This window comes from Garra rufa, chromosome 15 (genome assembly GCF_049309525.1).
Source record: "Garra rufa chromosome 15, GarRuf1.0, whole genome shotgun sequence".
In the NCBI taxonomy this organism is placed as follows: domain Eukaryota; kingdom Metazoa; phylum Chordata; class Actinopteri; order Cypriniformes; family Cyprinidae; genus Garra; species Garra rufa.
Genome location: NC_133375.1, coordinates 44,286,988 through 44,310,149, shown reverse-complemented (window position 1 = coordinate 44,310,149; position 23,162 = coordinate 44,286,988). Strand labels below are relative to the sequence as shown.

Genomic DNA, 23,162 nt, shown 5'->3' with positions numbered 1-23,162 from the left:
AATAAGTTTAATTTTTCTAGAATTAGGGGTTCAAGAGTTATTACCAAGAAAATGTACAGATACAATAGGGGCTTTAGCCCTTTGGGATTAACTGTTGGACTAACTGTTGAAAAGTTATAAGCAAAATTGTGCATTTTTGGTATCTCGTGACCCATAGGTGGTGCTGTTTCCAACTTTGGCATGGACCCTCAGATCAAGGTGTTGATGAGTCATGCCAAGTTTCATTTTGATTGATCAAAGTTACAGCCTCTGAACCAATTTTGGCTCAACCTTGTTAAGTTTTGTGACATTATAACTTTTGAACAAAGGTGAATAAAACAAATCCGCTCAGTCATATCTGTGCAGCTCAGTCCAGAGATCATCTGAGCCAGTTTTGGGAAGAACTGGATTAGTTTGCAAGGAAGAGTAGCAAAAAAAAAAAAAAAAAAAACAGAATACTGTACTTTTTCAAAATGGCCGCTACTGTAATGGGTAAAGTCTAAATGTAAGCTATTGAATGTGATCAGCATGAGGAGAGGAATCAAGTGTACTAAGTTTCATTTTTCTAGAATTAGGGGTTCAATAGTTATTACCATTTAAATGTTGAATTTTTGAACTAGTGTTGGCATTACAGAGTTGGTCCTAGACACCACGAATTTTGTCAGATCACTATTCATAGCCATTACTACAAGTGTGCCAAATTTCACAAATTTACTATGTTCCCTTCATAGGCCTGCCATAGACTCCCATTGGACAAAATGAATAAGAAACAGTAGAAAACATACAGATACAATAGGGGCTCTAGCCATTTGGGCTTGGCCCCTAAATATAGCTGCAAGCAGACACCAATATAATGATTTTCTGACTAACTGTTCAAAAGTTATAAGCAAAATTGTGCATATTTGGTATCTCATCACCCAACTTTGGCATGGACCCTCAGATCAAGGTGTTGATGAGGCTTACCAAGTTTCGTTTCAACTGATCAAAGTTTGGCCGAGATACAGCCTCTGAACCAATTCTGGCTCAACCTCGTTAAGTTGTGACATTATAACTTTTGAACAAAGGTGAATAATAATAAATAAATTCAGTCATATCTGTGCAGCTCAGTCCAGACATCATCTGAGCCAATTTTGGGAAGAATTAGATCAACTTTCAATTAGAAGTAGCAAAAAAACAGAATACTGTACTTTTCAAAATACCTGCTACTATAATGGGTAAAGTCTTAATGTAAGTTATTGAATGTGATCAGCGTGAGGAGAGGAATCAGCTGTACTAATTTTATTTTTTCTAGAATTAGGGGTTCAAGGCCATCACTACAAGTGTGCCAAATGTCATCATTTTCCTATGTTCTGTTCATAGGGCTGCCATAGACTCCCATTGGATGAAAATAATAAGAAAACATACAGATACAATAGGGACTACAGCACTAATAATTAATAAATAAATGTAATTAAATATAAAAAATATTTTCCTGACTTCCTGAAAAACAAAAACATCTCAGGTGAACTAATCCTGTTATGGGTTTCTGAAACAATCCTCAGTGTCTGACCTTCTTCTTGATGAGCGCCTCCCGCTGGTGATCTCTCTTCCTCCACTCCTCCGCCAGCGCCTGCATGTGACTCAGCTCCTTCTGCTTCAGCTGAGGACAAAACAAACACAACAACTCATTATTAATGCAAGACAAAATATATTAAAGCAAACAAATTCTAGTAGACATCCGTGGCATTTTATTTGTTCCCTGAAGATCAACACTTCTGTAAATGACCTCCGTTATGATTGGTTAAACTTAATTATTTTACCAAAATAAGAGAGAAAATAATAGTAGTTGAATTTATGAATAAAACTTTACATCCCCTTGATTCTTAATACTGTGTTGTTACTGGAATGATCCACAGCTGTGTTTTTTTGTTTTAGTGATAGTTGTTCATGAGTCCCTTGTTTGTCCTGAACAGTTAAACTGCCTGCTGTTCTTCAAAAAAAATCCCACAAATTCCTTGGTTTTCCAGCATTTTTGTGTATTTGAACCCTTTCCAACAATGACTGTATGATTTTGAGATCCATCTTTTCGCACTGAGGACAACTGAGGGACTCATATGCAACTATTACAGAAGGTTCAAACACTCACTGATGCTCCAGAAGGAAAAACATGCATTGGTGGGGTGGGGGGTTGAAAACTTTTGGAATTTGAAGATCAGGTCAAATTTAACTGGTCTTCTGAAGGGCAGTAGTAAATGAAAAAATATGATATTCAAGCAAAAAAAGAAAAATGTACACATCTCCATTCTGGTCAAAAGTTTTCACCCATGTTCATAAACATTTTACTAAATATTTTTTTAAATCCAAAACGACTATAAAATTAAAGCCTTATGTCTAAATAAGTTATGTTCCAAATTTGAAGTTGATAGAAACAAATGTGAGGTTCCTGTGAGATTTTATTTAGAGCGTTATACCACAAACAGCCACCAGGTGCCATCAAAATTCCATTTAATTTTTGTCTAAATTTCTCAAAAAAAAAAAAAAAGACCAAATGTGGAATCTTGAGACAATATGTATTTTGTCAAGATTATAAAAAAATTTGATTATAAAAGATGTTTTTTTAAAATGACACTTGACTCCACCCACTAGATTTTAAAGTACCATTTTCATGGTAAAGGAATGTCTGATTTATAAATGGTAATTCTGAGGTTTCAAGCTTTAAAATTATATATAATTTATGATGATTACTAAAATATGTGATCAACAATGACAACGAAACGAAGAGTGCCGGTGACACTTACAGGGTTAAGCAACTTAACTAATTATAACTGGTTTATAAACATTATTTGAAACATTTTATTGCTTCGAATAAACATGCGTTAGTCATATTTTGCTCAGTGCACCCTCTTGGCATCAGGAGAGAAGCCAAAAGCTTATTTAAATTTTAGCCCAACTAAAATTATGCAGTTTAAATTCAAATCATATTTAAGTACAAAATTTTAATTTCTTTTTCATTATTTTAGACAGCCCTAGTTAGTGCTTCTTTATAGCACCTTAATTAAAAAATTGACAATGAAAATTGCTTTCGTGATACATTTGATATCTGATGTGTTCGATCTGAAATCAGTGACTGATGAACAGATCCACACCTGATTATCAAACAGATCCTCCTGCATCTCCTTCCACATTTCCAGCTCCAGCGCTGCCTTGTACTCCAGGGTCTCTCGAGGTCGAGTGACAGTCTCCGCCCCTTTGGGACCCTGAGGAGGAGGAGCCAGAGCTGCCGTCGGCCCCTGATGAACAAACATTACCAATAATTCTGCTGTGCAAGCCAAATCAACATTCAGGTACAGAACAAGAGCTAGAGTCAGTAATCAATCGAAAGTGCCGCACCTGTGACGATTCAGAGACGACGATGTCTTGAGCCTTCACTAACCCCAGATCTTCAAGAACGCTCACATAACAGAGTTCAGCCAACTTCTCAGACCTACACACACACACAATTCAGTTTAAACATCTAACGCACACCTATAGAAGATTATTTCCACCACGGGATAAAACAGGAAATCATGATGTAATCTTTAAACTGCTGCTCAAAAGTCTGTGATTAGTAAGATTTGGAATGTTTTTTAAATGAGTTTCTTCTGCTCATCAAGGCTGCATTTATTTGATTAAAAATACAGAAAAAACACATTAATATTGCAAAATGTTTTTACAATCTAAAATAATGGTCTTTATTTTACTATACTTTAAAATATAATTTATTCCTGAATTGCAAAGGTGAATTTTCATCAGCCGTTACTCCAGTCTTCAGTGTCACATGATCCTTCAGAAATCACTCTAATACACTGATTTATTATTAGAATTATCAATGTTGGAAACTGTTGTGCTGCCTTTTAGAACCTGTGATTTTTTTTTTCAGGATTCTTTGATGAATAAGTTAAAAAACAGTAAATCTTTTCTAACAATGTAAATCTATGCTATCACGTTTTATTAATTTAATACATCGTTGGTGAATAAAAGTATTTATTTCTTTCAAAAAAAGAAAATAAAAATGTACTGACCCCAAACTTTTGAACAGCACTGTATATTGTTAGAAAATCTTTCTATTTTAAAAACTTGCTGTTCTTTTGAACCTTTTATTGATCAAAGAAACCTAAAAAAATCTATTAAGCAGCACAATGTTTCCAACAGTGATAATAAATCAGCATTAAAATTAAAATTTAATTACAGATATAAATTACATTATGTATATTAAAATAGAAAAACATTGAAAAACATTGTTTTACGTCATAATGTTTTACAATACACATTTATTTCTGTATTTTTGATCAAATGAACACAGCCTTGATGAGCATAAGAAACTTATTTAAAAAAAAAAACATAAAAAAATGTTACTGATCCCAAATGTTTGAGCTTTTTTCATAATTTTGTGTCTCAAAAATATGAGTTTGTATCACGCAATTATGACTTTTCTCAGAATTGCAAAAAAAAAGTTGCAATTATCTTTTCTATTTATTTAATCCATGGCAGAAACAAGCTTCAACAGACACAAATTGTTGTCATGTAGCCTAAAATTTTACTTGATGTGGTGAATCACATTTTGTCACTCCATAATTCAGAAAAAGCTTGCAACAGACAGGAAAAACTATATTTTTATAGACACCTTTTTTGTGGAATAAAATGTTGTATAAAATCAAGCAAATTATATATGAACAAATCCCTCTTTAAAAACCTTCAGGATATAGACAAGAATAAAAATGTAAAGTGTGGTGTGTGTAAGTGCTACTGAAGTGGAGATTTATGGCTCAGTGTAGGAGAAAAAAATCTGTATTGTAATTGAAATCTATTGACACAAATAGATAAAGTACTATAAAAGTAAAACTTAACAGTGTCTTTTGGGTGTTTTCTTTCCACTAGTCTGAAAAACACTTTATGAAAAACTAAAATCTCAAACTTGACAGGTGCATGAAAAACTGTGTTTTTGCCTGCAGTGTCTCCCTTAAGGTTGTTTGGTTCCCAAAATTATACAAAATATCTTTTTTTGCTACAAAAAAAGAAAAAAGATGACAGAATGGTAATTTTTGGGTAAGCTATCCCTTAAATAAATAAATAAATAAACGCAAAGGTTTTTTCTTATATGTGACCCTGGACCACAAAACCAGTCATAAGGTTAAATTTGACAAAACTGAGATTTATACATCATATGAAAGCTCAATAAATAAGCTTTTTATTGATGTATGGTTTGTTAGGATAGGACAATATTTGGCTGAGATACATCTATTTGAAATCAGAAATCTGAGGATGCAAAAAAATCAAAAAGACTGAGAAAATCACCTTTAAAGTTGTCCAAATTAGGTTCTTAACAATGCATATTACAAATCAAAAATTACATTTTGATATGTTTACAGTTGGAATTTTACAAAACATCTTCATGGAACATGAACTTTACTTAATTTCTTAATGATTTTTGGCATAAAAGAAAAATCAAAAATTTTGACCCATACAATGTATTTTTGGCTATTGCTACAAATATACCCCAGCGACTTAAGACTGGTTTTGTGCTCCAGGGTCACATATAAAAGCCCTACTGAATAATAATGCAATGAACCTTTTTGTTATAATACAAGGGCAACATTTAGGAAAAAAGAATTTTAATTTTATTCAAATTTTCTAGTTTTGTTTATTTTCTATTCTATTTAATTCTACTTCTCTTATATTTCTTTTTCTTCCTGATCAAACTGTTACAATGCAAACATGTTGTTTGTCCATAATATACATTTAATCATTCTTATATTTTTAAATCAAAATTTTTGAGCACTGTGTGTTTTAAGGTGGCCATCTAGAGGTGATTTCTATGTGCTGCAGGTACAATGTCCTTCTGGGATTGAACAGAATATGATTCAACACTTCCCGCTGTGCCCTCATGAACATCTTACACTGCTCATTAGAACTTAGATAAGTCTTTTTCATTGGCAAATCTGCACAAACCCGTCTGCTTTCGTGATGGGAATCCTCTCCGAACAGCTCTGTCTCCAGCGCTGCTGGCCGGACGAGTCGAGGAAGCGCGTTTTCTCTGAGCTGAGGAGACGAGACAGCTGAATGCTGACAGAACCCAGCAGAACATCTCCAGAACTCGGCTCTCTGTGCCACATCTCCACCATCAGAGGAACCCTGAACACAGACAAAGATTCACAATCAAATTAAGACAGCAGCTTTTTCCCCCTTCTAACTAAAACAACTTATACTAATGTTTCAGGTATTAAAATAGTTCAGTTTTGTATGTAATGGCAAAGTGATTATATTTGGTTTTGTTTTTAGTACGTTAATTTAGAAAAAACGTTTGGAGCATTTTTTGTTTGTTATATGTGACCCTGGACCACAACACCAGTCTTAAGTCAAAAACGCATTGTATGGGTCAAAATTATTGATTTTTCTTTTATGCCAAAAATCATTACAAGATCATGTTCCATGAAGATTTTTTGTAAAATTCCTACTATAAATATATCAAAATGTAATTTTTGATTAGTAATATGCATTAAGAACTTCATTTGGACAGCTTTAAAGGTGATTTTCTCAGTATTTTCAATTTTTTGCACCCTCAGATTACAGATTTTCAAATAGATGTATTGTCCCATCCTAACAAACCATACATCAATAGAAAGCTTATTTATTGAGCTTTCATGTGATGTATATATCTCAGTTTTGTCAAATTTAACCTTATGACTGGTTTTGTGGTCCAGGGTCACATATAAGTTTTTTTTGTTGTTTTTTTGTTTTTAATGAACAGCGCCCAGCAGAAGACAGATCATAATCTGTTTGATCAATTTGTCTTCTCAAATCATCACAACTTTTCTAAAATAAAATTTAAAGATAATAAACAATTCAAGTATAAAACAATGTTAGTTTAAATGTTAAACCTAGATACATTGGCGCTATTCTGCGCATATGCAATTGTTTGTGGAGAGTCAAAATTGTGATATAAACTTAGAATTGTGAGAAATGAAGTCAGAATTGATACAAACTCGCAGTTCTGAGAGATGAAGTCAGAATTGATACAATTCACAATTTGCGAAAATTCTCGCAACTCGCAAAATTCTGAGAAATGAAGTCAAAATTGTGATATAAACTTAGAATTGTCAGAAATTAAGTATAAAAATATAAACTTGCAGTTCTGAGAAATTAAGTCAGAATTGATACAACTCGCAATTTGGAACTTATAAAGTCAGAATCCTGAGACATAAACTCAAAATTCAGAAAAAATGAAGACAAAATTTTGAGAAATGAAGTCAAAATTGTGATATAAACTTGAAATTCTAAAAAATGAAGTTGGAATTGCGTGATATAGACTCGCAAGTGTGAGTTACTAAGTCAGAATTGTGAGATATAAACATGCAATTTCCGCCACCGAATAAAAAATGAAAATAAAAGGTTATTGCGACTTCTCACAATTCTGACGTTTTTTCTCAGAACTGTGAGATATAAACTCACAATTGCATGTTCTAAAGTCAAAATTGTGATATAAACGCAAAATTCGGAGAAATGAAGTCAGAATCGCGTGATATAAATTTGCAATTGCAAATTATAAAGTCAGAATTCCAAGATATAAACTTGCAATTCTAAGAAATAAAGTCAGAATTGTGATATAAGCTTGCAATTGCGAGTTATTAAGTAAGAATTGTGAGACATAAACTCGAAATTCTGAGAAATGAAGTAAGAATTGTGAGATATAAACGTGCAATTCTGACTTTATAACTCAAAATTGTGCGATTATATCTTACAGTTCTGAGAAAAAAGTTAAATTGTGAGATAAAAAGTTTTTTATTTTTAATTCAGTGGCTGAAACGGGCTTCTATAGATCCAGTAGGATTTCTAGGGTAAAGCTGTGATCTCACCTGAGGAAAGTGTCCTGAAGCTGATTGGGAAGAGCGGCGAAATCAAAGGCGCAGTACGACTGCGGCAGAAACACCTCCGTGTTCTTCTTCACCTCCACCGCTGGACTCGTCATGATGGGAGCCGCGCTGCCGAAGAACTGGTAAGCGTATCTGCGACCGGAGGAAAACGCGTTAGGATACGATCAGGAACATGTTACAGAAGCACGTTAAAGCTCAGGCAGCGTGCCGCGACTCACCTGAGGACGCAGTTGATGGAGAAGCTGGTCCTGAGATCCCGGATGCTGCGCAGGTCCAGAGAGAAGCAGTAGTGGTGTGCGGAGGCAGGGATGGAGATCTTTGGAGCAGAAACAGAGACGGACGAATCTGCCACATCAGCTTCAGGCACTTCTGGGAAAGCAGGTACATCTGAAAGAACAACACAGTTATTCATGAATTATGGAGAGATCTTTGCAACTTTAATAAGAGCTAAAAGGACAAAACCAAATCTTATTTCATGATGAAATCAGATAAAAAAGTTCATCAAGACCAACTTTAGGCTGGCTTGAGAAAGCCCAGCTTGAAAGTTTAATGCAGTTGTAAAAGCCTTTGTGAAAATGTAGATAGATGGATTACATAGATATTGTTGCTAGTATGATAATGATAACAAAGAAAAGCAGCTGTAAAGCCTTAATTTTTAACATTAACATAACATTTTTCTAGCATGTTAAGCATGTTACTAGTGTGTTTTAGCATGTTTTTTAGCATAATTAGCAAGTTTTAAAAGTTTTCAAAACTTTTAAAATTTAAGTAGTTTTAAAAAGTTAAAAGTTTGAATGTTTTGAAGGCAATACAGTTTGTCAGAGATAGAATGATAAAAAGAATGACGGGGTACCAACGTTGGTTGCTAAGGTGTTGCTATGCGGTTGCTAGGGTACCCAGGGTGGTTGCTAGGCTGTTGCTATGCAGTTGCTAGAGTACCCGGGACGGTTGCCGAGGTGTTGCTATGTGGTAGCCCCACCTATAAAATGTTTTTTTTTTTTTCTCAAGTTTTATTTTGATCAAATCCTGTGAATCTGTTTTCTATTAATTTTCCGTATTCCACTTTAATTGTTTCATTAAATCTTAATAATCAAAAGCATGTCTAATTAATTTCTAAAGATTAATTCAATTAAATAAAGAATTATTTTTTTTCTCAAGTTTTATTTTGATCAAATCCTGTGAATCTGTTTTCTATAAATTTTCTGTATTCCATTTTAATTGTTTCATTAAATTTTAATAATCAATTAACGCATGTCGAATTAATTTCTAAATATTAATTCAATTAAATAAAGATTTTTTTTTCTCAGAAATTCTGTCTTGTGTAGTTATTTGTGATTTTCTTGTAAATAAATTCTGGTAAATCACTTCTCTGGGAAATATTTCTTAAATATTGTTTAATAATATTTTATTAGTAGTAGTACTATCATTACACGCTTTTACATTTCTGTTTGTATAAGAAACGACAATGTTTCGCTTTAACATAGGAGCCTAAATAAACAGCGTTAATACTAGGGTTGGGTATCATTTGAATTTAGCCAACGTTCGGTGGGCGTCACGTCTGAGGCTGAGACTATGTTGCTCGTGACACCTTGCTTGCAACATATTAGTTTATTACAGGGGTTCTCAACCTTTTTTACACAGTGCCCCCCTTCTTCTCGAGTAAATTTTGCAAGGCCCCCTATGCCTGACATTTCCTCTAAAGGCGTTTATTTTTAAACCTTTTTTATTACCAAAACATTTATTTTGCCTTTTTATTTTTCTACTGCATGTTATAAAAGAACTCAATTCAAACAAACCTTAAATTAAAACTAAACTTTTGAAAAGTAAAAAAAAAGAAAACCCTCTGCTCAGTTTCAACTTTTTAACATGTGTATATACACATATACAGATTTACAGCTCCTGAATTCTTTAATTCAGACATTCTTCATAAGTAAGTGAACCTCTCAAACATTCAACAGGGAGATGCCAAAAAACCACTCACTAAACCTGTCCAATTTGAACTGGACTGACTGAATATCTACTGTTTGTATTTATTATAAATAAACAAACAAATGAAAAATACAGTGAATACATTCTAAATCTGTTTATGCTGGTGCTAATATTTGCATAAACACTACTGACCCTGAAGATCCACCTCTATGGGTGAGCAGGACACTCACAAGACATTCATTTGGACAACTATGCAAATTTTTAGAAATTTCACGCAAAAATACTATGGAGCAGAGCCCAGAAATCAAGAATAGTTTGTGAATCAACAGCGGACTTATGTGTGCCTAATGTACGACTCCGATATATAAGAATAAATACATGTTTTTTAGCATAATTAGCAAGTTGTAAACATGTTTCTAGCATGCATGAAACATTTAAAATTTAAGTAGTTTTAAAAAGTTTGAATGTTTTGAAGGCAATACAGTTTGTCAGAGATAGAATGATAAAAAGAATGACGGGGTACCAACGTTGGTTGCTAAGGTGTTGCTATGCGGTTGCTAGGGTACCCAGGGTGGTTGCTAGGCTGTTGCTATGCAGTTGCTAGAGTACCCGGGACGGTTGCTGAGGTGTTGCTATGTGGTTGCCCCACCTATATAATGTTTTTTTTTTTTCTCAAGTTTTATTTTGATCAAATTTTTTACAATTCCCAAGCCTAGTTAATACCGGTCTAATCAAAATGTATTCTTAAAGTACCGCTACTAGTAAAATGCGGAATGGAATCTTTTTTTGATTGGTATTATGATATCTTTTTAGTACCAGTATATTGTGCAACACTACTGTGTACCAAAATAATACAAAAGCAGCACGGATTTCTAATATATCAACACAGATGTTGGATTTTAAATTTTACAGATATGATAATAAAGTGTTTAAGACATAAAAAACCTATTCAACTAAAAGGTCTCCTGCAGAACTCTATAGGAAATATGACAATGAAAATTGCTGTTATTAATCCCATAAATTCTACATGTGCTTGAATACTTGCCATGTGTGGTGGGCGGGGCCTGTCTGCCATGTGTAGTGGGCGGAGCCTGTCTTTCATCACTGCACAGACTCTCAGCTTCACTCTCAGAGTGTTGGGGTTCAGGAGAAACAGCTGGAGATCGGAAAGGCTGATCCAGTGATTTCCTAACTGGTGATGGGGTTATTAAGGCTCTGGGCTCCTCTGAGGGACGTTCATGAAGGCCGGCTCGAACGGGGCCTTTCTTTACTGGAGTTTTAGGTCCATTTTCAATGGCTGCGTCGAGCTGTTTACAAAAATATGCCTGTTAGAACACTGAAAGGCTGTAACTAATAACACTATAAAGATGACAACTTGAGCCTAGAAATAAGAAATAAAAGATAATTATTGAAGAGGCAATTCTAAATGCTTGTACGATTACAAATCAACTTATGGTGTTAGTAAATATTTCTTGCACTAAATTAAATTAAATGAGTGGCTATAATTTTCACATGCAAAATGACAAAAAAAATCCGAGCCAAGATGCTGAAAACAGGTGTATGCAAACATAGACTATCCTAGGTTAAAGAGATAGTTGTAAAATCTATTTTTTTTTTTTTTGGTGTTATACAAGTTCATAATGGTTATGTTTGGGTCTGGGAAGGAACTCCTGATTTCACAAGTATCTAAATATTAAATAAAACCATTAAAAAAAACTTTAACTGAAAAAAAAAAATGTATACGCTATCTACATATTCAATAAAACCATTAAAAAAACATTTCTGTTAATTAAAAGAAAAAATGAAAAAAAAATTGCTTTTTTTATACTTTATAAAGGTTATTTTTTGGTCTGGGAAGGAACTTCTGATTTTACAGTTATCTAAATATTAAATAAAACCATCTTTTTTTTTTTCATTAAATAAAAAAATAAACTTTAACTGAAAAAAATTAATATGCTTTTTTGGGAACTTCTGATTTCTAAAGGCATTTAAATATTCCATAAATTAAACCATAACAAAAATTGTGTTAATTGAAAGAGACAAAAATTGTTTATAGTTCATAAAGGTTATTTTTGGTATGTGCAGGATACAATAAAACAACAACAATTTTTTTTATAAAAGAATAAAAAAAAAAAATCAACCTTTAACTGAAAATAAATAAATAATAATAATATGCTTTTTTGGAGTTCATAAAGGTATTTTTGGTCTGGACAGGAACTTCTGATTCATCTAAATATTAAATAAAAACATAAAAAACATTTTCGTTAATTGAAAAAAAAAAAACTTTAACTGAAAAAAATGCTTTTTTATAGTTCATAAAGGTAATTTTTGGTCTGGGAAAGAAACTTCTGATTTCACATTTATCTAAATATTAAATAAAACCATCCATTTTTTTCTGTTAAATATAAAAATAAACTTTAACTGAAAAAAAAATAGTATGTTTTTTTTGGGAACTTCTGATTTCTGAGATATTTTTTAATTCATCCAATTAAATAAAATCATAAAAAACATTTTTGTTGACTGAAAAAAATTATATGTTATAATTCATAAAGGTTATTTTTGGTTTCTGCTTTTTTTTAGTTTATAAAGGTTATTTTTGGTCTTGGCAAGAATTTCTGAGGTATCTAAATATTAAACAAAAACAAACATTTTTTGTTAATTTATAGAAAAAATGCTTTTTTTATAGTTTATAGTTTAAAAAGGTTATGTTTTGGTCTGGGAAGGAACTTCTGATTTTACAGTTATCTAAATATTAAATAAAACCATCATTTGTTTTTGTTAAATAAAAAATAAACTTTAACAGAAAAAGATGAATATGCTTTTTTTGGGAACTTCTGATTTCTGAGGTATCTAAATATTCAATAAAAACAAACATTTTTGTTAATTGAAAAAAAAAAAAAAAAAAAACTTTAACTGAAAAGAAAAAAAAAATATTATGCCAACCGAGTTCATAAAGGTTGTTTTTGGTCTGGGCATGAACTTGTGATTTCTGAGGTATCTAAATATTAAATAAAACCATAAATATAATTTTTATTAATTGATTAAAAAAATGAATATGCTTTTTTTCAAGTTAATAAATGCTATTTTTGGTCTGGGCAGGAGTTATCTTAACAATAAATAAAATAAAAATAAAAAAAACTACTACTTTCGGCAAGTTCCCAAGGCCACATTGCTCATTTTTATTAACTATGTAGTCAGTTAAAGTATTTTATTTCAAGTAACAGTTTTTCAACTTTCTTATGATAGACCCATATGATCGGACCTGATTATTGGTATCCTCGGCTCTCAGCGTCACAGACACACCCACGGTCGGCTGGAGGTCCGGAGGGACAGTCTGCAGGCTGGGTTTGAGTCGGTTCGGGGGCTGCAGGATGAAAGCGCCCTCTATAGTGGAGGGATGTTTGGTCAGATCAGCGCTGCTCTTTATTAACCCACTGAGACTGACCTCAGTGCTGCCCAGAGACTGGTTTCCACAGCAGAGATGAATCTGTGCAAAACACATCCAACATCACATACTGCACATTCATCACTATTACCACAGACTGCATGTACATTTAGTGAGATTATCATTTAAAACGGACTATTGTTCTCGCACCAACAGGTGTGACACCCATTAAAATACATTTAATTGTTAGATCAATATTATTGCTGGGGGCCAATTTGGTAGTTGCTCTCTGTGATTTTGTAAGTGACGTTTCTTTCTATTTTAAAGTTTTCTTTGGATTGTTTGCCTACTTAAAAGACAATATAGAAAATGTCATTTAATTTCACATGCATAAATGAAAATATGGCTATTTTCTTATTCAAAGTTGATCTGAACAAGTACATGGAAACTATCTAAAGTTCAGTTTATCTTAAAAAAAAAAACAGACCTCTATATTTATCCTATGTGTCCTCTATGTGTACATTTACACTATAGTAAAATTTGCAAACTCGTTCTGAAGAGTCAAATGATTCGCACACTCGTTCTGAAATCTCAAATGATTCGCGAACTCGTTCTGAAGTCTCAAATGATTCGCGAACTCGTTCCGAAGTCTCAAATGATTCGCGAACTCGTTCTGAAGTCTCAAATGATTCGCGAACTCGTTCTGAAGTCTCAAATGATTCGCGAACTCGTTCTGAAGACTCAAATGATTCGCAAACTCGTTCCGAAGTCTCAAATGATTCGCGAACTCGTTCTGAAGTCTCAAATGATTCGCGAACTCGTTCTGAAGTCTCAAATGATTCGCGAACTCGTTCTGAAGTCTCAAATGATTCGCGAACTCGTTCTGAAGACTCAAATGATTCGCGAACTCGTTCTGAAGACTCAAATGATTCGCGAACTCGTTCTGAAGTCTCAAGTGATTCGCGAACTTGTTCTGAAGACTCAAATGATTTGTGAACTCGTTCTAATGTCCCGAACTGACTCAAATGATTCGCAAACTCGTTCTAAAGACTCAAATGATTCGTGAACTCGTTCTGAAGAGTCAAATGATTCGCAAACTCGTTCTAATGTCCTGAACTGACTCAAATGATTTGCGAACTCGTTCTGAAGTCTCAAATGATTTGTGAACTCGTTCTGAAGTCTCAAATGATTCGTGAACTCGTTCTGAAGACTCAAATGATTCGCAAACTCGTTCTGAAGTCTCAAACGATTCGCGAACTCGTTCTGAAGTCTCAAACGATTCGCGAACTCGTTCTGAAGTCTCAAATGATTCGCGAACTCGTTCTGAAGTCTCAAATGATTCGCGAACTCGTTCTGAAGTCTCAAATGATTCGCGAACTCGTTCTGAAGTCTCAAATGATTCGCGAACTCGTTCTGAAGTCTCAAGTGATTCACGAACTCGTTCTGAAGTCTCAAATGATTCGCGAACTTGTTCTGAAGACTCAAATGATTTGTGAACTCGTTCTAATGTCCCGAACTGACTCAAATGATTCGCAAACTCGTTCTAAAGACTCAAATGAATCGTGAACTCGTTCTGAAGACTCAAATGATTCGCAAACTCGTTCTAATGTCCTGAACTGACTCAAATGATTTGCGAACTCGTTCTGAAGTCTCAAATGATTTGTGAACTCGTTCTGAAGTCTCAAATGATTCGTGAACTCGTTCTGAAGACTCAAATGATTCGCAAACTCGTTCTGAAGTCTCAAACGATTCGCGAACTCGTTCTGAAGACTCAAATGATTCGCGATCTCGTTCTGAAGTCTCAAATGATTCGCGAACTCGTTCTAATGTCCCGAACTGACTAAAATGATTTGCGAACTCGTTCTAATGTCCCGAACAGACTCAAATGATTTGCAAACTCGTTCTGAAGTCTCAAATGATTCGTGAACTCGTTCTGAAGACTCAAATGATTCGTGAACTCGTTCTGAAGACTCAAATGATTCGCGAACTCGTTCTAATGTTCCGAACTGACTCAAATGATTCGTGAACTCGTTCTGAAGACTCAAATGATTCGCGAACTCGTTCTAATGTTCCGAACTGACTCAAATGATTTGCAAACTCGTTCTGAAGTCTCAAATGATTCGTGAACTCGTTCTGAAGACTCAAATGATTCACAAACTCATTCTAATGTCCCGAACTGACTCAAATGATTCGTGAACTCATTCTGAAGACTCAAATGATTCATGAACTCATTCTAATGTCCCGAACTGACTCAAATGATTTGCAAACTCATTCTAATGTCCCGAACTGACTCAAATGATTCGTGAACTCGTTCTGAAGACTCAAATGATTTGCGAACTCGTTCTAATGTCCCGAACTGACTCAAATGATTCGTGAACTCGTTCTGAAGACTCAAATGATTCGCAAACTCATTCTAATGTCCCGAACTGACTCTGTATCATTTCACTACAAATGTTACAAATCAGTACTGACCTGCAGACAGGGCTGCTGGCTGAGGAAGAGCCGCAAAACTCTGTCACTGCTGCGAATGCGGACGGACGCTCGCTCAGGCTCAAAGTTTGGACTGAGGAGGTTCTGGAAAGGTTCACTGGTGACGTCGTTCCCCAGTAGAGTGTAATAGAAGAAGAACTCAGAGCCCTCGCTGGACAGCTTAGTCGAGCTGGAGATCAACTGATGAGGAGAAAAATGTGTAGTTGATTCATTATGTCCATTAAATAAGTACAAATATAGTGATGAGACTGAAAAACAACAGCAGCTCCAGTACCTGCTCCAGTTTAGTAGCAAACGCAACCGTTACCGACAGCACAAACGTGTCGACGCAGACATCTTCAGGTCCGATCTGATGAAAGCCTTCTTCCTCGTTCAGAACCGCTCTGAGTTTACCAGACTCCAGAGGAACCAGTGTTGGAGAACCTACAGAGTTACAGTGACTTCATTAATGAAACTTTCATTAGAGTCAACATGAACAACACTCACCATCTGTTTATGGTTCATCACATTAACCAGCATTAAATTACTGTGTAACTACTGACATCAACGCAAACACAGCCTAAAACAATAACTGCGTTTTACTACAAGTTAACCAATGGTACATCAGTTTTGTTTTAGTATTATTTATATACTACTACATTTTTTTATAAATATTCTGCATTACCTATTCATTTTATTTTAATAATTTTACATAAATTTTTAGTAGTTTTGTTTGTGCTTTTGTAATTTTATTTATTTTTTATAACATTACAATTTAGCATTCATTTAAATTATTTTTACCTCAGTTTTCGTTACAGTTTTTACCAATATATTTATCAACTTTTTCTCAATAATATATGAATTAATATTAATAAAAAAAAACACGAATTTCAAGAGAGATAAATAAAACTAAGTAATATTTATTTTATTTTATTTTATTTTATTTCAGCCTACTAACAATTAACAAAAACATTTGAAATAATTGTTTTTATTATTATTTGGAAGAGACTATTATTATTTTTTATATTAAACAAAAGTGACAATAAAGACATTTATAATGTTAAAATATAATTCTACTAATTAAAATGACTTTTTAAATTATAAATTATTACTTTTATTCATCAAAGATGCATTAAATTGCTCAAAAGTGACAGTAAAGACATTTATAATGTTAAAATATAATTTTATTAATTAGACATTACTTTTTTTAATAAATTAACACTTTTATTTGTAAGTATTTTTAAGCATTAAATTGCTCAAAAGTGACAGTAAAGACATCTTTAATGTTCAAATATATTTCTATTAATTAGAAATTACTTTTTATAAATTGTAAATTAATACTTTTATTCACCAAGGAGGCATAAATTAATTAAAACATGACTTTAAATGATAAATTAATACTTTTATTCATCAAGGATGCATTAAATTGCAAGAAAAAGTGACAGTAAAGACATTTATAATGTTAAAATATATTTCATTTAATTTGAAATTACTTTTCATAAATTGTAAACGAATGCTTTTATTCATCAAGAATGCATAAATTAGTTAGAAATTACTTTAATTATAAATTAATACTTATATTCATAAAGGACGCATTAAAAGTGAAATGTTTAATGTTAAAATTTATTTCTATTCATTAGAAATTACTTTTTATAAATTATAAATTAATACTTTTATTCATTAAGGACGCATTTAATTTGTCTAATTTGTTTTATTATACTTCACCCCCCCCCCCCCAAAAAAAAAAAACACTATTATTTTTTTATTTTATGTTGATTTTAACAAAAGTGCCTTAAGAGACAGAACTGAACCAGCACTGACCTGAGACACAGAGTGGAAAAGCAAACATGCAAGTAGAACATGAAGCTTTGAAACCCATCAACAGAAGCAGAGAACAGAAGGAAAAATAGAAAATGCAAAGGAAACAACGACAGTTTCAAATGGAAAGAAAGCACAAACATTCGACGTGTTCATGTGTGTCAGGTACCTGGTCTTGGTGGAGCTTTCTTTGCCTTGAACTGCTCAGCTGCAGGTTTGGTGTCGTTTTCTAAGATCATGTTGATCAGCAGAGCAGGTTTTAGTTTTGTGTACTTACTACTGAGCAGAGGATACCATTTAGGAGCCTAAAGAAGACATAGAAGACGTTTAAATAAGACAAAACTGCTTAAAAATACAGTAAAAATTGTAAAATATTATTACAAATTAAAATAACAGTTTTCTATATGAACATAAATTAAAATATAATTTATTTCTGTGATGCGCAGCTGAATTTTCAGCATCATTACTCCAGTCTTCACTGTCACATGATCCTTCAGAAATCATTCTAATATACTGATTTTCTGATTATTATCAATGTGGAAGCAGGATACACAGCCTTAAAAGTTTGGATATAGAAGATTAAAAATTAAAATTAATATTTTTATTTATCAAGGATGCATTAAATTGATCAAAAATGCCAGTAAAACATTTATAATGTTCCAAAAGATTTCTATAAAAAAAAAAAAAATGCTGTTCTTTTGATCTTTCTATTCATCTGTGAATCTTGAAAACTAAAATGTATGGCAGTTTCCACAAAAACATTGGTCATTATTGATAATAATCAGAAATGTTTCTTGAGCAGCAAATCAGTATATTAGAATGATTTCTGAAGGATCATGTGACACTGAAGACTGCAGTGATGATGCTGAAAATACAGCTTTGGTTGCAGGAATAAAACACATTTTAACTGATATTCATGCAGAAAATAGTCATTTTAATTTGCAAAAATATTTTACAATGTTTACTGTATTTATGAGCCTTGGTGAGCAGAAAAGACTGATTCACAAGAGACTTTAATAACATAAAAAATATGTGCACTGCTGCTCAAAAGTTTGGGATAAGCAAGATTTTAAATGTTTTTTAAAGACGTTTATTATGCACATCAGGGCTGAATATATTTGATCAAAAATACAGAAAAAAAACTGTAATATTGTAAAATGTTATTACAATATAAAATATTGCTTACTATTTTAATATACTTTAAAATATAATTTATTTCTGTGATGCAAAGCTGAATTTTCATCAGTATATTAGAATGATTTCTGAAGGATCATGTGACACTGAAGACTGCAGTAATGATGCTGAAAATACAGCTTTGGTTGCAGGAATAAAATACATTTTAACTGATATTCATGCAGAAAAGAGTCATTTTAATTTTCAATAATATTTTAAAATATTTACTGTATTTATGAACAAATAAATTGAGCCTTGGTGAGACTTTAATAACATAAAAAATATGTGCACTGCTGCTCAAAAGTTTGGGAACAGTAAGATTTAAAATGTTTTTTAAAGACGTTTATTATGCACATCAGGGCTGAATATATTTGATCAAAAATACAGAAAAAAAACTGTAATATTGTAAAATATTATTACAATATAAAATATTAGTTACTGTTTTAATATACTTTAAAATATAATTTATTCCTGTGATGCAAAGCTGAATTATCATCAGCTGTTACTCCAGTCTTCAGTGTCACATGATCCTTCAGAAATCATTCTAATATACTGATTTATTACTTTATTATCAATGTTGAAAACAGCTGTGCTGCTTAATTTTTTTTGGAACTTGTGATACTTTTTGTCCAGGATTTTTTTTTATCAATAAAAGGTTCAAAAGAACAGCATTTATTTAAAATAGAAAGGTTTTATAACAATATACACTACTGTTCAAAAACTTGGGGTCAGTCAATTTGTATTCTTTCTTTTTCATACTTTTATTCATGTGCTAAATTGATAAAAAGTGATAGCATAGATTTACATTGTTAGAAAAGATTTAATATTTTGAATAAATGCTGTTCTTTTTAACTTGTTATTCATCAAAGAATCCTGAATAAAGTATCACAGGTTCCAAAAAAATATTAAGCAGCACAACTGTTTTTAACATTGATAATAAAAGTAATAAATCAGTATGATTTCTGAAGGATCATGTGACACTGAAGACTGGAGTAACAGCTGAGGGCAATTCAGCATTGCATCACAGAAATATATTATATTTTAAAATATATTAAAAACCATTATTTTAGATTGTAATAACATTTTGCAATATTACTGTTTTTTTTCTGTATTTTTGATCAAATAAACACAGCCTTGATGAGCAGAAGAGACTTCTTTGAAAAACATTACAAGTCTTACTGATCCCAAACTTAGAGCAATAGGACATTTATACAGTGTGCATAAGACAGTAGATGATCTGACCTGCTTGATCTCTTGCACTGATCTCAGATCGAGGATGATATATCCCACACACTCTCTGGCAGACGTGCTGGAGTCGACTGCATAACACTGTAGTTTGATGGGTGTTCTCTGGAGTCTGTGTGAGGAGCAAAAGAGTGAGAGTCAAACACTGATGGATGATGGTCATGTTGAAGTGGATCAGACGAGCAGAACTCACCGATGTTGGTGCAGCGTTTTGCGGTCGAGCTCCCAGGCCAGTTCTGTGCAGAACTGCGGCTGATCTTTGTGTTCTACAGGGTCTGTGGCCAAAGTCTCTCCGTCAAAGCGAGCCTCGACTATCAGGGTGTGCCGCAGACTCTTGGGAAACTGACGGCCTGATGAACACAACACAGATTACTCATGATGCTTCAGAGGAATATAGACTGGAAAAGTGCTCAAAACATAAACAAACATTGAGCTACAGTGATTATAATACTCAAAAAATATACACTAGCCATGAAAAGTTATAAATAAGTCTGTTCTGCTTACCAAACCTTGCATGTATTTGATCAAAATAAAATTGTACAATATTATTAGAATTTAAAATAGCTGTTTTCTATGTGAATATCTGTTAAAATGTAATTTATTTCTGTGATCAAAGCTGAATTTTCAGCATCATTACTCTAGTCTTCAGTGTCACGTTTCTTCAGAAATCATTCTAATATACTGATTTGCTGCTCAACAAAAATGTATGATTATTATCAATGTTAAAAACATTTGTGCTGCCCAATATTTTTGTTGAAACTGGAATACACTAACATTCAAAAGAGTAAGTTAAAAATTAAAAAAAAAGACATGAATACCCTTTATTCGTCGAGGATGCATTAAATTGGTCAAAAGTGATATTAAAGACATTTATAAATGTTACAATATATTTTGATTAATTATAAATGATTTTTTAAAATTATATATTACTATTTTGATTCATCAAGGATGCATTAAATTGATCAAAATTGATATTAAAGACATTTATAAATGTTACAATATATTTTGATTAATTATAAATGATTTTTTTTAAATTATATATTACTATTTTGATTCATCAAGGATGCATAAATTGATCAAAAGTGACAATAAGACATTTATAAAGGTAAAATATATTTCTACTAATTAGAAATTGCTTCCTTAAATTATAAATCAACAGTTTTATTCATCAAGGACACATTAAACTGTTCAAAAGTGACAGTAGAGACATTTATAATGTTAAAATATAGTTCTATTAGTTAGAAATTACTTTTTAAAATCATAAATTAATACTTTTATTTATCAAGGATGCATTAAATTGATCAAAAGTGACATTAAAGACATTTATAAATGTTACAATATATTTTGATTAATTATAAATGATTTTTTAAAATTATATATTACTATTTTGATTCATCAAGGATGCATTAAATTGATCAAAATTGATATTAAAGACATTTATAAATGTTACAATATATTTTGATTAATTATAAATGATTATTTTACACTATAAATTTATCAATTTTATTCATCAAGGATGCTTTAAATTTAGAGAAAGTAACAATAAGACATTTATAATGTTAAAATATAGTTCTATTAGTTAGAAATTACTTTGTAAAATCATAAATTAATACTTGTATTCATCAAGGATGCATTAAATTGATCAAAAGCGACATTAAAGACATTTATCAGGTTAAAATATTTTTTTATTAATTAGAAATTACTTTTTAACATTATTAATTAATACTTATTAATCAAGGACACATTAAACTGTTCAAAAGTGACAATAAGACATTTATAATGGTAAAATATATTTCTATTAATTAGAAATTGCTTCCTTAAATTATAAATTAATAGTTTTATTCATCAAGGATGCATAAATTGATCAAAAGTGACAGCAAAGACTTTTTAATGTTAAAATATATTTCGATTAATTAGAAATTACTTTTTGATAAATTATAAATTACCACTTTTATTCATCAGGTATGCATTAAATTGCTCAAAAGTGACAGTAAAGACATTTATAAAGTTCCAAAAGATTTCGATTTCAAATAAATGCTGTTCTTTAGAACTTTCTATTCATCTGTGAATGCTAAAAATAAAATAAAATGCATCAAAATATTGGGCAGCCCAACTGTTTTCAACATTGGTAATAATAAAAATAATTTAACTTATTAATATAGAGTAAACATACAGATCTAAAAGTATTATAAAAAAATATTACAGTGTTGCAATGGTACAGGAATGGTCTCAGATGATAAATGTGGCTCTTTAAAGTACTGTAGAGAATAACATGGTTCTTTTTGTAAAGCTTGTTTTATTGACATATCTGTCAACAAACACATATTTAGAAAAAACCAATACGCAAGTCAAGCTTTGAAAAGCACAGGTGATTATTATGACATAAAGCCACTATCATTAATAATTGATAAGTTACTGCATTCGCTTTGATTTGATCCTCCATAAATAAATAAACCTCACGATTACCTTCAAGAATAGACACAACAATCAGCAGCTGCTCGGATTTAGAAGCCATGTCATTTCTGTGTGTTAATTAAACACTTTCATAACGATTCGAGGACGTTTTTTCATCTGTTGTTTGTTTTCAGCGCGTCTGTTGTGTTCAAATAACGACGGTAACTGTCAGCCTGCGGCACTTCCGCCGGAAACAGCGGCGTGTTTGCGGAAGTGAGTGAGTCTTGCTGCCTCTGCAGGACGGAAGAGCGCATTACACGCTCATAAATAAACAATCTTTTGTCTTTTTGTGGAAATTATTAAATAGATGAGGTAAGTCACAGAATGTTTTAATGAAAGTTAAATATAGGTTATTCTACAGAACTGGTGCAAACTGCTGTCCCACGAACAAAACACATTTTTAAAAAGCATGTAAGTATTCAACTCTTAGATGTTTACTAAGATCAATTATCTATTGTATTCAATTATAGTAAGCTTAGTATAGCTATATATAAGCATCATTTATTGGGTACTTTCAACTGGGAGGTGGCTTTCCATTGTTGTTTTTAAAAGTATCTTTGTGATTCTTTTAAAAAGAAGTGAAGTAAAAAATAAAAGAAAAGAAAACTTTTTTCTTTTTACAAAGCAAAATTGGATTAAAAATACAAGAAATCTCATAAATTACACTTCAAATATTGTTAAAAATGTAACTGCGACTGATTTACTGCTGAAATTTTTAATAAAATAGCAAAAAATATATACATTGCTGCTAAAAATTAGTAGAAGTTTTAATGTTTTTTAAGGAATTCTTATATGCAGGCTGCATTTGCTTGTTAAAACTA

General features: G+C 32.1%; 2 protein-coding genes across 2 annotated transcripts in view; one reads left to right on the top strand and one right to left on the bottom strand.

The window, feature by feature from the left end:
* LOC141287779 (centrosomal protein of 120 kDa-like) overlaps positions 1-22,488 on the bottom strand; it is a 23,864-nt gene extending 1,376 nt beyond the window's left edge. Inside the window, exons 1-14 of the mRNA XM_073819906.1 lie at positions 22,354-22,488; positions 20,081-20,237; positions 19,885-19,999; positions 17,639-17,774; positions 15,947-16,095; positions 15,655-15,852; positions 13,060-13,284; positions 10,843-11,104; positions 8,087-8,255; positions 7,851-8,000; positions 5,947-6,129; positions 3,349-3,442; positions 3,105-3,248; positions 1,529-1,618 (exon numbers count right to left, since the gene is read on the bottom strand). Of these exons, the coding sequence (XP_073676007.1) occupies positions 1,529-1,618; positions 3,105-3,248; positions 3,349-3,442; positions 5,947-6,129; positions 7,851-8,000; positions 8,087-8,255; positions 10,843-11,104; positions 13,060-13,284; positions 15,655-15,852; positions 15,947-16,095; positions 17,639-17,774; positions 19,885-19,999; positions 20,081-20,237; positions 22,354-22,402 (2,121 nt within the window). The 5' untranslated portion in view covers positions 22,403-22,488. The remainder of the gene's footprint in view (positions 1-1,528; positions 1,619-3,104; positions 3,249-3,348; positions 3,443-5,946; positions 6,130-7,850; positions 8,001-8,086; positions 8,256-10,842; positions 11,105-13,059; positions 13,285-15,654; positions 15,853-15,946; positions 16,096-17,638; positions 17,775-19,884; positions 20,000-20,080; positions 20,238-22,353) is intronic.
* LOC141286736 (leucine-rich repeat-containing protein 2-like) overlaps positions 1-23,162 on the top strand; it is a 371,513-nt gene that overhangs the window by 277,775 nt on the left and 70,576 nt on the right. The window lies entirely within an intron of this gene.